Source organism: Macaca fascicularis, chromosome 14 (genome assembly GCF_037993035.2).
Source record: "Macaca fascicularis isolate 582-1 chromosome 14, T2T-MFA8v1.1".
In the NCBI taxonomy this organism is placed as follows: Eukaryota; Metazoa; Chordata; class Mammalia; order Primates; family Cercopithecidae; genus Macaca; species Macaca fascicularis.
The window spans coordinates 84764989-84780233 of NC_088388.1; the positions used below are offsets into that span (position 1 = coordinate 84764989).

General features: G+C 38.7%; 1 protein-coding gene across 50 annotated transcripts in view; it reads right to left on the reverse strand.

Annotated features, from left to right (window-relative positions):
• Positions 1-15245, reverse strand: part of SYTL2 (synaptotagmin like 2) — a 121104-nt gene that overhangs the window by 25945 nt on the left and 79914 nt on the right. For 24 of the 50 annotated variants that reach the window (XM_074014991.1, XM_074014983.1, XM_074014988.1 and 21 more), the window contains 3 exons: positions 13535-14338; positions 7875-7946; positions 1071-1172 (listed from right to left, as the gene is read on the reverse strand). Coding sequence is in view for 41 of the 50 variants with exons in the window: in XM_045370146.3 (XP_045226081.1) it covers positions 1071-1172; positions 7875-7946; positions 13535-14338 (978 nt within the window). In the remaining 9 variants the exon portion in view is untranslated. Of the gene's footprint in view, positions 1-1070; positions 1173-4013; positions 7947-13534; positions 14339-15245 lie in introns of those variants that run through there. The other 26 variants (XR_012423585.1, XR_012423584.1, XR_012423583.1 and 23 more) reach the window with 4 other exon arrangements.

The following is a 15245-nucleotide window of genomic DNA, read 5'->3' on the forward strand; positions in this document are numbered from 1 at the left end:
ATCTGTGAATTTTAGGAAATGTTTGATGGAGTGGCTTTTTCTTTTCTTTTTTTCCTTCTTAAATTCTGACTTTTTATTCTTAATTACAAATGCACAAAAAATATTCTAAACATAACAATGGCCAATTATCAATCATATGAGTTTGGCAGTGGTTACCTTTTCACTTGATAATTTTTCTTATGACCATCTGCAATCCTAGAGGTGGATTTTAGCTTGAAAATAGCAAGAACAAAACCCCAAGAAGTCATGGTTTTAGTCCATTTGTCCAGCACACAACTCTCTTGATATATTATGCTTTCTGTTAGTACACAAGAAATCCTTCACCATTAAAGCAGCTGCCAGTGGGGAATAGTGTACCTAAAGTCTTCCATGTTAAGTAGTTTTGGGCTTATAGTTCCAGTATCTAAAAGAAATGTGAACAGAATAGAAGGGATAAAAGAGAAAGGAAAGTCCTTGAAGCCAGGGACTAATTCAACTCCGTATCATGCAAAATTCAATGGACATCCAACTCCGTCATATATAACGTGGTCCCTTCATAAATGTTCTTGATAATAGCCTGTTAATTTTGAGTCCCTGATCTTCTGTGTAATACTAAACAGGTCATTTCACATTTCTGAGCTTCATTTTCCTCATCTTTAAATTTGGATAACAATCATTCACCTCTCATAGGGTTGCTTGTGCTGGTTGAATGAGATAATACATGTAAAATTATTAGGTACATTTTGGCAAATTATATTCAATAAATGTTAGTTATGACTATTTTCACTAATCCTACTAGCTACCACAGTCCTTTCAAACTCAGCGTACTTGAGAAACACTTAAACTGGGATTCTTCAATTAAAGGAAACCTAGTGTTTTAGTAACCAAATGTAATATATTATTTTATAAGCAAAGTTCCAGCCACTTTAGGTTGAGCCTCTTCAGCGCACTTTGGAAAGGTTATTTTCATCTGTTAATGGACCCCATTAGGGGTTGCAGTGCACAACAGCATGCAGTGAGGCTACAGGAGAGCACATAGGCATTTTTAAGCTTAGATGGGGCATGAACAGTGAGGCGAACTTTATTCTCACTTGATGAATCTGATGAAGTGTCTTCTAGACTTTTGGAAGGCATTTTCCTAGCGGCACTCCTTTCCAAAGTTTTCAAAACAGGACTGGGTTCTTCTTTTGAACCTGTTATAAAACAAAATCGATGAACACTGCACAATATCAAAAAAAACAACCCTCTAACATATGGACATAGAAATGGTAGGTTGAAAAGAGACATTATGCTATCAGTTTCTCTACTTTAAGAGGCACTTAGTTCACAGAAGAAAATAAAATTTCTCCACTATTAATATGCTCTTAAAAATAATTTACTGGTCAAGAAATATTTGCAAATGTAAACCATATAGAAACAAGATTACCACATTAATAGAAATGTGATCTCTCAGTTGTTTACTCTTATTTTAGACATATGATTTGTCCTATGCCAGACATTGACTCTTCCCATTTAACATTCTAGCTTTTGAAGACAACCATGAAATACTTCTAGGAGCATTAATAAAATTAATTCAAAACCGTAGAAGGCAGGATTCAGATGTTTAACATCTGTGTATAATTAGGTACACATATTCTCCAGATATTCTCCAGATCGAAGGTTGTAGACTTTCTGGGTTTCATGATCTAGTATAATTTCCAATGAAATGTTAGGAAATAACATGGGAGGGAGGCCTCTATCATTTACTAATGCCATTATTTTATAAAAGGAATGGCTCCATCATGAATAAGCCTAAGTACTGACATTTATTACTGTTGTATTCTCAGTGCCTAGAACAGTGGCTGGAAATAAACACTTCAAAATATTTGCTGAATCAATGAGTGATTCGATAAAGGAATCCATCAATTTAAGAACCACTTCTCTAGACAATAATTTCCTGAAATACATTCCAGTTCTGCCTGGTACATTCCATGGCAAATGGATTCTAAGACTAATTAGATTTGGATGTTCTCTGTTCAAATTTGAAATGTTCCTTACTGCAGACCTTCTCTGTGCATAATGGCCCAGCATTTCCAAAAGTATTTGACTACTGAACCTTTAATTTTTCCCAAAGGAGCATATTGAGGTATGGCTTAGTTAAGAGCTCAGTCACAAGTCAAAGGTGTTAGCTTGCTCCCCAAAATTACAGTACCCTTATAGTAGGTTTCTCTTCATTTTTCACCCCACCCCTACTGCAGTTTGCTTTAAAATTGTAACTTGGGTTAGAGTATATAAACCTAAATTAAAATCATGACTATATCATTTTATACTTCTTAATTGGCTTGTAATTCTAAAATGTCTTCTCTGGACTCTGTTTAGGTAATTTTTTTTTTTTTTTCTTTTTTGAGATGAAGTCTCACTCTGTAGCCCAGGCTAGAGTGCAGTGGTGTGATCTTGGCTCACTGCAAGCTCCGCCTCCTGGGTTCATGCTATTCTCCTGCCTCAGCCTCCCAAGTAGCTGGGACTACAGCCGCTGCCACCACGCCTGGCTAATTTTTTGTATTTTTTAGTAGAAATGGGGTTTCACTGTGTTAGCCAGGATGGTCTTGATCTCCTGACCTCATGATCCGCCCGCCTCGGCCTCCCAAAGTGCTGGGATTACAGGTATGAGCCACCGTGCCCAGCCTAGGTGACTATTTAACATTGCTTTTTTAGATAGGCTTTTTACTACTCGGTCAGTTATGCTGGGATACACATTAGATGATAGTCTCTAACATAATTGCGAATTTGCAGGAGCTCCTCCTACTGTGGCTCAGTTTATGCTAGCAACTCATGGGAAGTTTAGTAAGAGCCTACTTCAACAAGTTTAATATGCTGGCTTTATTCTTGCATATGTCTGGTTTTAGAGACTGATACTTCAATTTCTTTTTTTTTATTAACAACAAAATTTGTTAGAGGGGCTTCAACTTGACTGAATAGGATTAAAGGTGGATTCTTTGGTCAGTGTTCAAGAAGAAACCCTATAGCTACTTACAAAAGAATCCACACCTCCAAGTAAGCGACTCAGTAAAGCTTATCTATTTTCACTGGAACTAAAGGGAGCTAAACAAATGACAAATTCTACTAAACTACAAGGAAGGCAATCAACAGCAGTTGTGTAACTTTGGTTAAAATGTCCCAGCCAGAAAACATTCTCTATCATTTCATCATTTTAATCAGGTAGCTTCTCATTCCTATTTGCTCTGGGGTTTCTCTGCTAAAATGTCCACAGGTTGATTAAATAGGAAACTGAGATAAGCCCTATGTTTTACAGCCTGGCCACCAAAACCAGTGCCCCCACATCCATGTAGATGAATGTGGAGATCGATTCAGATCATCAACTTAGCCAAGGCTGGAGCGAAAGAAATGTACCTGGCCAGGCAATGCCCTTAGGTGGCATCAGGTGAGTCATCTGGCCAAAGTCATACTCTAGAAAGGGAAGATTGTATAGATAATTGAAAATGAGAGGTAGAAAGTGGTAACAAAAACACCACAGCACAAGGTATCTGAGGGAAGGAAAGTTCCAGCCTTATATTTTGTCCCTGGTATTTAGCCACCACTGTGGTAAGATATTGCTCCTAAATGGGAAATTTGTGTCCATCTGTGGCACTTTCTTGCCACAAATCTTACTAGACTTCTATAAAGATTGCCAATTAAGGAAGAAATTCTAAATATTTCCAGGAGGAAAACTAGCTTAAATGTAGTAAAGATACTTTCTAAACACAAAAAGTTATTTAAAAAGTATTTTTTGAAACCTAAAAATTCTATAGGTAGATTAATGAAAAGTCAACTCAGACTCTGAAACAGCCTTATAGGAAAGCTGTTTTATGTAATGCTTTTGATTAAAAAATATAAATAATTTTTTTAATTAAAAAAGGCTCAGGAACACAGAAGTGGTAAGAAGAATTTAACACCATTTAAGAATATCAAATTAATCCCAATTTTAAAAAATCATCCTTTACATCAGCATTCCATAAAGCAGACTCATTGTGAGTTAAAAATTTTTAAATGCTCACTGGAAGGATTTCTCCAGCTCTCTGCATTAGAACTGGTGTTTCCATCTGAAAACTTGGACTCAGAGAAACCTTCTTTTTCTTCCTCTTTCTCTTGTTTCTTATATGGCGATGCTAGAATCAATTCAACTTTACTTGTTTTTGTAGAGTTTTCTTTGTTCATCAGGAGAGGAATGGGTTGCCTATTTCTGGACACACTAATTGCTTCAGAAGCCCCTCCAAAGCCAGGTTCCTGAAAAGTCCCTTGTCGCCCTGCAACCCCACTTTCACTGTCCCTGTCCACTGGGGGGTTTACAGTGTTAATGGTCCCTATTTCACGAGCCACATAAAGTTGTGGGGTTCTAGGGATCTCAACTCCACTTTTGGAACCACAAAAATCTACCAATAAATCAGTCATATGTACGTCTCCTCCCAACTTTTTATTACATTGGTTGACTTGAGATTCCAAACCACTACTTTTAGCCTTCATTTCAGAGGTCTGTGAGGCTGCCCCGTAAAAATGGGGCACTGCCCCTAAGAACCTGGTCTGCTCTGACTGTGAGGACTCCTTCTTGTGCATTTCTTCTCTCACTGACACCTGCGACTGATAAGGAGGAGCTTCAGTTATTTCTTTAAGAAGTTTCTCAAAACCAGCATCAAAAGCACTCTCAGTTATTAATGGAGCCTCAGCCTTTTCTACTGTTTCTTTTAATTCCTCAGGATGGAATTCAGAAGTGGCTTGCCTGGGCTCCTTTGTACTACCTATTAACTTTGATGCAGAAAGATTCCCTGTATCGCTTTCATATTTTAAGGGGAAGGTTTCAGTTGCTTCCTTCAGTAGTTTTTCTAAGCCAGCACTGAATTCGAGGAACTCTGATTTGGGTTGAATAATTGTTTCCCTCACAATTTCTTCCACTTCCTGAGGTAGGCCTTTGCCATATTGAGCAACAGTGGAACCAAATGAGCTAAGTGTCTGGTCTGATAGAAACATTTGGGCAGCTAAATAAGATCCAAGTTCATGAGTTTTATCAGGAACTACATTGGAGGAATAAAAATCCTTCCTGTCTGGAACTATGGTGTCCATCATAGCCCATGGTGATATCACTCCTGGCGGATTTAGGGGGCTACCTAATGCCTGTACTGCTTCAGGAAATTCTGGGTTCACTTCTCCAGGACGTACTTCCCTTCCAGCTGGATAACTTAACCATACTTCTCTATGCAGCTTCTGTAATGCAGCATTTACATCATTCAACACAGGTCTGGGTGGAAGAACGACTTTCTCTACAGTCTCTGAAATTTCCGTTTGAGAAGGGTGTGCCCTAGCCTGGGGAACAAGATGAGCATCTTGGGGAAAAAGCATATCGTGGGGAGGGTTGGCCACATCCCCAAAAGAACCCTTTCTGGAAAGCTGGGAAGGTGGATCCAATGGATAAGAATCTTCTGCAGCCATCTGAATCAAATTCTCTGTGTTTAGCTGGCACTCACCACTTTCAGCTTTCTTGGGGAGAGTTGTATTTCCAAAAGTTTCACCTCTCTCTGGAAAAGGAGCTAGTATTTCTCTCTTATCAGCTGAAGTATTGTGACTCTGTTCTATCCCTTTTCCAAAAAATCTTCCTTCTTCCGGCTTAGAGTTGGTTCCAGTGATAACGGGCACCAACTTGGTTTGCAAGGGAGAGGGTGAAGTTCCAGTTGCTTCCTTCAGGAGTTTGTCTAGACTAGCAGTCAAAGAGTTCCGTTTAACCTTTGGAGGAACTACTGTTTTGTCAACATGCTCATTAATGATCTTCTCAGGTCCTTTGACTTCTTCCTCAGTATCAGCAAAATCTGTTTTTTGACGCCATGTCCTATTTTCAGAAACACTTGGCTCAAGCACTTGTTTTCCATGAACTTTTCCACCAGAGGGTTGAATTGCTGGTGTTGAGGCTTCTGAAAGCAGTTTCTGCAAGCTGTCATTAAAAGTGTCTTTGTAGTCTTTAGACAAAACATTGGTTTTTACTATGGACTCTTGAATCTCTTGGTCTGAGTAATCCTTTTCTTCCTTAAACACTGGAGTAACAATCCCTTCCATATTCTTTTCCATGTTTTCCTTTGATGACTCATTTCCTCGCAACTGATGAGTATACTTTCTAAGCGGACTCAAAGGAAATGTGGTTTCATCTGGTAGCACCTGGAGTATGCCCTTTGAATTTAATTTCTCCATTTCCTCTCTTCCCATAACTTTTTTTGGGCTTAGAAGCACCTCTGCTTCATGAGTATTTTTACCTGATAATTTAATGTCACTTAATTCCTTGTGTTTCTGCCTATTAAAAGGTGCAGAATTTTTTTGGCTTGCTGTGGTAATATTCTTGTCATTATTCTTACTGTTTAAATTAGTTTCTAAGTCCCAAAACTTTCTCAAATTCTCAAACTGAGAGGGATTATAGACCTGTTCCACATTGGGTTCATCCATTCTTTCTTTTAGGGACATAACTTTAAAGTTGGCATTTGATTCACGAACTAGAGGTCTGTCTTTCTCCAAAGGAACATGTCGTTCACTCCCAACATTTGAGGGACGTTGCAGTGCTGGTAAAGTAAGGTTTCTTCTAGAAGGCAAACTGTCTGCCATTGGTGATCTTTTTATAGGCTCATTTTTCTTATTCTGAAACAGAGACACTTTATCTGATTCCTCAGCTGAAAGATAGTTTCTGGATGGATCTGATATTTGTGGCTTGGTCTCTTTAGATTTATTTGAGGAATAAGAATTGGAGAGCTGGGATGCTTGATCATCCTCATCTAGGACCACTCGTTTGGGAATGACCTGATTATATTCACTCTGGTCTGTAGATAAACTGTCCATAGATGATACACCCTGTGACTTCTGCACAGGCTGATATGCTTTAGCAGAAGGTTGTTCCTGGCTACATGAAGATGTGGGTTCTTTATGAGTTATCTTAGCAGCAGCTTTCTCTCCTTCCCAAAAGGATATTCTGTCACTCACTCTTTTGTATTTCTCTCTCTGCACTTGGTTCTTGGGAACCTCATCAGCTTCTTGCTGGAAATGGACCTCAGGCTTCTTCCAAGGAGAGCCGTTGTTGGCAATCCCAGGTGTTGACTTAATATTCTCTGGCTCTAAGGAAGCTTTCAGGATATAGGTATTTCCTCCTTTGCTCTTTCTCTCTGCTTTCATGTTATCTTTCAAACCTGGTTCTTTGACAATTGTTGAAGAGTCAAAATTCACTTCTGAGTGTCCTCTATTTTCTTCATGAGCATGAAACTTGGGTTCTTCTTCACCCAAGTTGCCAATATTATTAGTGTTGCATGGAACTTGGTTTTCTGCATCAGATTCCTTGAGAATATTGTAGGAATAGTTCCTTTTTGGAGGAGATACCCCGTTCCCTTTTCCTATGCTTTTTGAATCTTGGCTATAGTCCATATTTTTGCTCCTTTGACTTGGGGTGCCATAGCTTTCAAATGGCAATATACATGGGCCTTCCTTTGGGGCACCTTGTTGGGACAAATTCATGAATTTGGATTTGATGTTCACATTAGCATCTTGGCAACTTTCAGAAACCAGCATATCTCCCTCTACTTGGAATGTTGAATCAGATCTCACAGGCTTCGATTCAATTTTGCTGGATGATAGGTTCTTCAAGCCATTTTCTTTTAAAGTAGTGTCATCTGTCACCAAGTCAATAGCAACCTGTGATTTTGAGTCTGTTTTTTCTTTGGACTCTATTCCTCTGGGATGTTGGAGGAATGACTTATTGTCATCTGAATAAGAACTTCGGTTAAACCAGTCTAGAACTTTAAATATGGAATCATCAGTTGACTTCTGTATCTCAGTGGCATATGGACTAGAACGTGAAGATGTCTTAGCTTTTAGAGCCGGGACACGAGGGGGCTTACCTTGCTGATGGTCTCTAGAACTGCCACCTGGCACCTGAGACGGCTCAGGCTCAACACAATGAGACAGTTCATCTGCAACATAGAAATACTTTTCTAAATAAGAAAAGAGCATGCTTAAAGAACGGTTAATCATTCACATCATCTTTATAAAAGCACTTTGTATTTGCACTTTCTATACCACTAGCTGTTTATAACAGCATTTTTCAGGGGTTAAAAATGTAAGTTGTCCTAATTAAGGTATTCTACCAAAGGTGCCCTATGATAGTAAAGGAAAGGAATTGTAGAAACCAGGAAGTACAGGGTACGGACCTAACTGAAAAATTTATTTGAAGTTCCTGGTTTATTTTAAAAATACATGTTAATTTTGCATTCTGTGTCATGTTACATTTTATTTTATTATTATTTTTTGAGATGGAGTCTTACTCTGCTGCCTAGGCCAGACTGCAGTGGCAGGATCTCGGCTCACTGCAACCTCCTCCTCCCAGGTTCAAGCGATTCTTCTGCCTCAGCCTCCCAAATAACTGGGATTACCGACACGCACCACCAGTCCCAGCTAATTTTTGTATTTTTAGTAGAGACAGGGTTTCACCATATTGGCCAGGTTGGTCTCGAACTCCTGACCTCGTGATCCGCCCACCTCAGCCTCCCAAAGTGCTGGGATTACAGTCGTGAGCCACCACACTCAGCTCCATGTTACATTTTAAATGTTAATTTTCTCTTACTCTTAAATCTTTGTATAAAACTAACACTCCAGGAAGATACGCCATGCTGATTTTATGACTTCACCCATCCCCTGGCACGTATCATAAACCCTGGAGGAGGCCTAAATTCAGGTTTGAGAAGCACAGACTTAAGTGATTTCAGGAGTTAGAAAAAGAACTTTTAAATAAGACTAAACAAGGAATTTTATCCACAATATTTAAATGGGACAGTGAGGATATTTCCATTCCTGGGCCTTATTCCTGATGTATTGAATGAGAAGAATTTCTGGAGATTGGGCACAGTAATCTTTACTAACAGCTATTCTAGTGACTGTTTTGCATACTGGAGTTTAAGAACTGTGTTTTCAAACCAACAAAGATCAAAAAGACAAAAAAGGGCATTACATAATGGTAAAGGAATCAACGCAACAAGGAGTGCTAACTATCCTAAATATATATGCATCCAATACAGGAGCACCCAGATTCATAAGCAAGTTCTTAGAGACCTACAAAGAGACTTAGACTCCCACACAATAATAGTGGGAGACTTTAACACCCCACTGTGATACAGAAAATTAACAAGGATATTCAGGATTTGAACTAAGCTCTGGACCAAGTGGACCTAATAGACATCTACAGAACTCTCCACCCCAAATCAACAGAATACACATTCTTCTCAGCACCACATCACACTTATTCTAAAATTGACCACATAATTGGAAGTAAAACAGTCCTCAGCAAATGCAAAAGAATGGAAATCATAACAAATAGTCTCTCAGGCCACAGCGCAATCAAATTAGAACTCAGGATTAAGAAACTCACTCTAAACAGCACAACTAAATGGAGACTGAACAACTTGCTCCTGAATGACTAATGGGTAAACAACGAAATGAAGGCAGAAATAAATAAGTTCTTTGAAATCAATGAGAATAAAGACAGCATTCCTGAATCTCTGGGACACAGCTAACGCAGTGTTTAGAGGGAAATTTATAGCACTAAATGCCCACAGGAGAAAGCGGGAAAGATCTAAAATCGACACCCTAACATCACAATTAGAATAACTGGAAAAGCAAGAGCAAACAAATTCAAAAGCTAGCAGAAGACAAGAAATAACTAAAATCAGAACAGAACTGAAGAGACAAGAAAAACCCCTCAAAAAATCAATGAATCCAGGAGCAGGTTCAGGTTTTTTGAAAAGATCGACAAAATAGATAGACCATTAGCCAGACTAACAAGAAAAGAGAGAAGAATCAAATAGACACAACAAAAAATGATAAAGGGGATATCACCACTGGTCCCACAGAAATACAAACCACCATCAGAGAATACTATAAACACCTCTATGCAAATAAACTAGAAAATCTAGAAGAAATGGATAAATTCCTGGGCACGCACACCCTCCCAAGACTAAACCAGGAAGACATTGAATCCCTGAATAGACCAATAACAAGTTCAGAAATAGAAGCAGCAATTAACAGCCTACCAACCAACAAAAGCCCAGGACCAAATGGATTCACAGCCGAATTCTACCAGAGGTATAAAGAGAAACTGGTACCATTCCTTCCGAAACTATCCCAAAAAATAGAAAAAGAGGGACTCCTCCCTAATTCATTTTGTGATGCCAACATCAACCTGATACCAAAACCTAGTAGGAACAACACAAAAAAAGAAAATTTCAGACCAATATCCCTGACGAACATCGATGCAAAAATTCTCAATAAAATACTGGAAAACTGAATCCAGCAGCACATCAAAAAGCTTATCCACCATGATCAAGTGGGCTTCATCTCTGGGATGCAAGGCTGGTTCAACATACACAAATCAATAAATGTAATCCAGCATATAAACAGAACCAAAGACAAAAACCACATGATTATCTCAATAGATGCAGAAAAGGCCTTCGAAAAAATTCAACAGCACTTCTTGCTAAAAACTCCCAATAAACTAGGTATCAGTGGAATGTATCTCAAAATAATAAAAGCTATTTATGACAAACCCATAGCCAATATCACACTGAATGGGCAAAAGCTGGAAGCATTCTCTTTGAAAGCCGGCACAAGACAAGGATGTCCTATCTCACCACTCCTATTCAACATAGTATTGGGAGTTCTGGCCAGGACAGTCAGGCAAGAGAAAGAAATAAATGGTATTCAAAGAGGAAGAGAGGATGTCAAATTGTCTCTTTTTGCAGATGACATGATTGTATATTTAGAAAACCTCATTGTCTCAGCCCAAAATCTCCTTAAGCTGATAAGCAACTTCAGCAAAGTCTCAGGATACCAAATCAATGTGCACAAAACACAAGCATTCCTATATACCAATAATAGAGAGCCAAATCGTGAGTGAACTCCCATTCACAATTGCTACAAAGAGAATAAAATACTTAAGAATACAATTTACAAGGGATGTGAAGGAGCTCTTCAAGGAGAACTACAAACCACTGCTCAAGTTATTAAGAGAGGACACAAACAAATGGAAAAACATTCCATGCCCATGGATAGGAAGAATCAATATCATGAAAATGGCCATACTGCCCAAAGAAATTTATAGATTCAATGCTATCCCCATCAAGTTACCACTGACTTTCATCACAGAATTAGGAAAAACTTTAAATTTCATATGGAACCAAAAAAGAGGTTGCATAGCCAACACATTCCTAAGCAAAAAGAACAAAGCTGGAGGCATCATGCTACCTGACTTCAAACAATACTACAAGGCTACTATAACCAAAACAGCATGGTACTGGTACCAAAACAGAGATATAGACCAATGGGACAGAAAAGAGGTCTCAGAAATAATGCCACACATCTGCAACCATCTGACCTTTGACAAACCTGACAAAAACAAGCAATGGGGGAAAGGATTCCCTATTTAATAAATGGTGTTGGGAAAACTGGCTAGCCATATGCAGAAAACTGAAACTGGATCCCTTCCTTACACCTTATACAAAAATTAACTCAAGATGGATTAAAGACTTAAACATAAGGCCTAAAACCATAAAAACCCTAGAAGAAAACCTAGGCAGTACCACTTAGGATATAGGCATAGGCAAAGACTTCATGACTAAAACACCAAAAGCAATGGCAACAAAAGTCAAAACTGACAAACAGGATCTAATTAAATTAAAGCGCTTCTGCACAGCAAAAGAAACTATCATCAGAGTGAACAGGCAACCTACAGAATGGCAGAAAATTTTTGCAATCTATCCATCTGACAAAGGGCTAATATCAGAATCTACAAGGAACTTAAACAAATTTACAAGAAAAAAAACAACCCCATCGAAAAGTAGGCGAAGGATATGAACAGACACTTCTCAAAAGAAGACATTTATGTGGCCAACAAAGATGATAAAAAGCTCATTATCACTGATCATTACAGAAATGCAAATCAAAACCACAATAAGATACCATCTCACGCCAGTTAGAATGGCAATCATTAAAAGTCAGAAAACAACCGATGCTGGAGAGGATGTGGAGAAACAGGAACGCTTTTACATTGTTGGTGGGAGTGTAAATTAGTTCAACCATTGTGGAAGACAGTGTGGTGATTCCTCAAGGATCTAGAACCAGAAATGCCATTTGACCAAGCAATCCCATTACTAGGTATATACCTAAAGTCTTATAAATCATTCACCTATAAAGACACATGCACATGTTTGTTTACTGCAGCACTGTTCACAATAGTAGAGACTTGGAACCAACCCAAATGTCTATCAATGTTAGACTGGAAAAAGAAAATGTGGTACATATACAGCATGGAATACTATGCCGCCACAAAAAAGGATGAGTTCATGTCCTTTGCAGGGACATGGATGAAGCTGGAAACCATCATTCTCAGCAAACTATCACAAGATCAGAAAACCAAACACCACATGTTCTCACTCATAAGTGGGAGTTCAACAATGAGAACACACGGACACAAGGAGGGAAACATCACACACCAGGGCCTGTTGGGATGTGGGGGGGTAGGGGAGGGACTGCATTAGGAGAAATACCTAATGTAGGTGATGGGTTGATGGGTGCAGCAAACCACCATGGCACGTGTATACCTTGTAACAAACCTGCACGTTCTTCACATGTATCCCAGAACTTAAAGTATATTTTTAAAAAACTTAAAAAAAAAACAAATTTGATTGTTGCTATTGTGAATTATCCTGACTATAAAGAAACTATCACAGGGTCGGATGCAGGCTTATTAAAGACGGCAGAGAGTACACAGCATGGCTTTTTCTATTGTTTCTGTTTTTCTAAAAAAACATAAGAAATTATGATCAGAAAACATTATGATTACTTCATGATCATATAGGTGTAAAAGTAGTTTGAGTCATTCCCTGAGAGTGGTAAGACCTTCAAGACAAGGCTAGTTAGCAGGGAAAAGCAGTACCCTCTTTGCCTCTCAACTCATACCAGCTGAAAGAGAAAGTGCCTTCAGAGCTTTTAAAGCCTAAGAACAAATGGCTGGAGGCCCGAGCAGGCCAAAGTCTGACACTTTTGCATAGTAAGGCCTCAAAGTCTAGTTTCCCATCCTTTGACACTAAGAGAGTGAAGGTTCTCTTGAGATTACAAAAGAAACCAAAGTTTGCTAAAATTGTAATTACTAAATTTTCATTAGGTGAGTAATAATATATTTACCCTGTACCAAGGTACTAGCTAATGACAGTAATTCTTTCTTACTCTATTCCACCTTGATTTAACTAAAAACATTGTCATTTGTTTAAATAACTGATATGGTTATATATATATTAGGGTAAAGCATAATGGGCCAGAAACTGTGCTATCCTGGTTACTTTTAGTTATTGGTGATTGAGAAATAAACAAGAGGCATAAACATTTCCAGTGGCATCTGTCTGAACTGTAGATGGAATGCCTAGAAGGTTAAATTGGGCTTCTACAGGACTAGCTGGCCTGGGCATTCCAAGCCTACCAAGTTTTTATAATCTAGTAGTGACAACTCTCTTACCAGCAGGGCTTCTGGGTAATACAGATTCAAGTCTTGTTAATTCTGATGATTTATCTTTGTGTTCATTGATGGTTGGTGAATTCTCCATGGACTGTGGTCTTGCAGCTAAAACTTCTGAATGAGAAGGGAGCCCATTAATTGGAAGAGAACCAGAAGTCACTGGCTGATGCGTTTCACTTTTTGATACATTTGGGCTTGAGGCTGACTGATGAAAAAGCAAAGACCTTCCGTATTGAGAAGGCTTAGGGTCACTCTGAAACTCTTCTGTGTCCCCTGCATCTTCTGTTCCATTTTTCAACCTGTCAGATTCTAAAACACTAAATTCTCCTACTTCCCGGCCATGGATTAGCCCAGGACTCTGTGGAAGCTCATCCTTCACTGCAGAGAATCTCACATGCTTTAATGGCTCCAGGGAGTTTGGGGAAGAGCTGTCTTCTAAAGAATGCTCCTTCTCAGAAATTCTCTCATGGATGGTTAGGCCAGGTGACACAATTTTGCTTTTGGGTTCAAAGCTGTGATTATAACGAAGGGTTTCTGAGTCTGTGCTACTGGAACTGGAGTTGCGCTTGAGGATTCCTCTCGGAGCCCCTCTCGCTTTCAGGGAGTCTGTCCTTTGTCTAGGAAAAGACTGGTTATCATCTTTGTTTAAATCAGTTGATTTGTAGATCATCTTCCTGGCTTTGGGGATTGGAGCCTTGATTTGGGACCCATTTGAAAGGCCTGGCACAGTCTGCTTTGATTTCTCTAACTTTTGGATTGAAGTATCTGTGACAGTTGACTTTTCTTTTGACTCTGACAATTCATCTGAAAATTAAAACACAGTAAGTGATATATCATATGGAGAGTAATACATAATTTAAAATACCTGTCATAAACTTAACCTACACTTAGTAAAACTATTAAAATATTAAAGACAGTAAAGTAGGTAGCATAAGTAGAGGCCTAATGTGAAAAGCCTTTAAAAATTCATGTATTGGAGCACAGAGGACTTTTAAGGCACTGAAACTACTCTATGATACTACAATGGTGGCCACACACTATTACACATTTGTCAAAACCCACAGAATGTACAATGCTAAGAGTGAACGCCGATGTAAATGATGTACTTTGGGTAACAGTGATGTCTCAGTGTGGTTCATCAGTTGTAACAAATGCACCATTCTCATGGGGAATGTTGATAATGAGGGAGGTTATGCCTGTGTAGGGAGAGGGTGTATATGGAAAATGTCTGTATCTTTTGCTCAATATTGTGAACCTAAAACTGCTCTAAAAAATAATGTCTATTCGAAAAATCATGTATAAACTTCATTGCACTGTACATTTAAGATTACTGTGCTTTATACAGTTTGTGATATTTTACACCCAATACAGAAAGTTTTTTGGGGAATGAAAAGAAAATTTCTCCAAAGAGGCTTAAAGAAAAACATAGAAGTCACTTAAATTCACCTGCAGAAATCAGAAAAGAAAAGGAAATTCAATTAAAATAAAAATAAAACCCCATTACCTAAAACAAAATTTATTTTTGTCAAAAAGTTAAAAACAGGCCAAGCACAGTGGCTCACACCTGTAATCCCAGCACATTGGGAAGCCAAGATGGGTGGATCACTTGAGTCCAGGAGTTTGAGACCAGCCTGGCCAAAAGGGTGAAACCTCATCTCTACTAAAAATACAAAAATTAGGCAGGCATGATAGTGCAAGCCTGTAGTCCCAG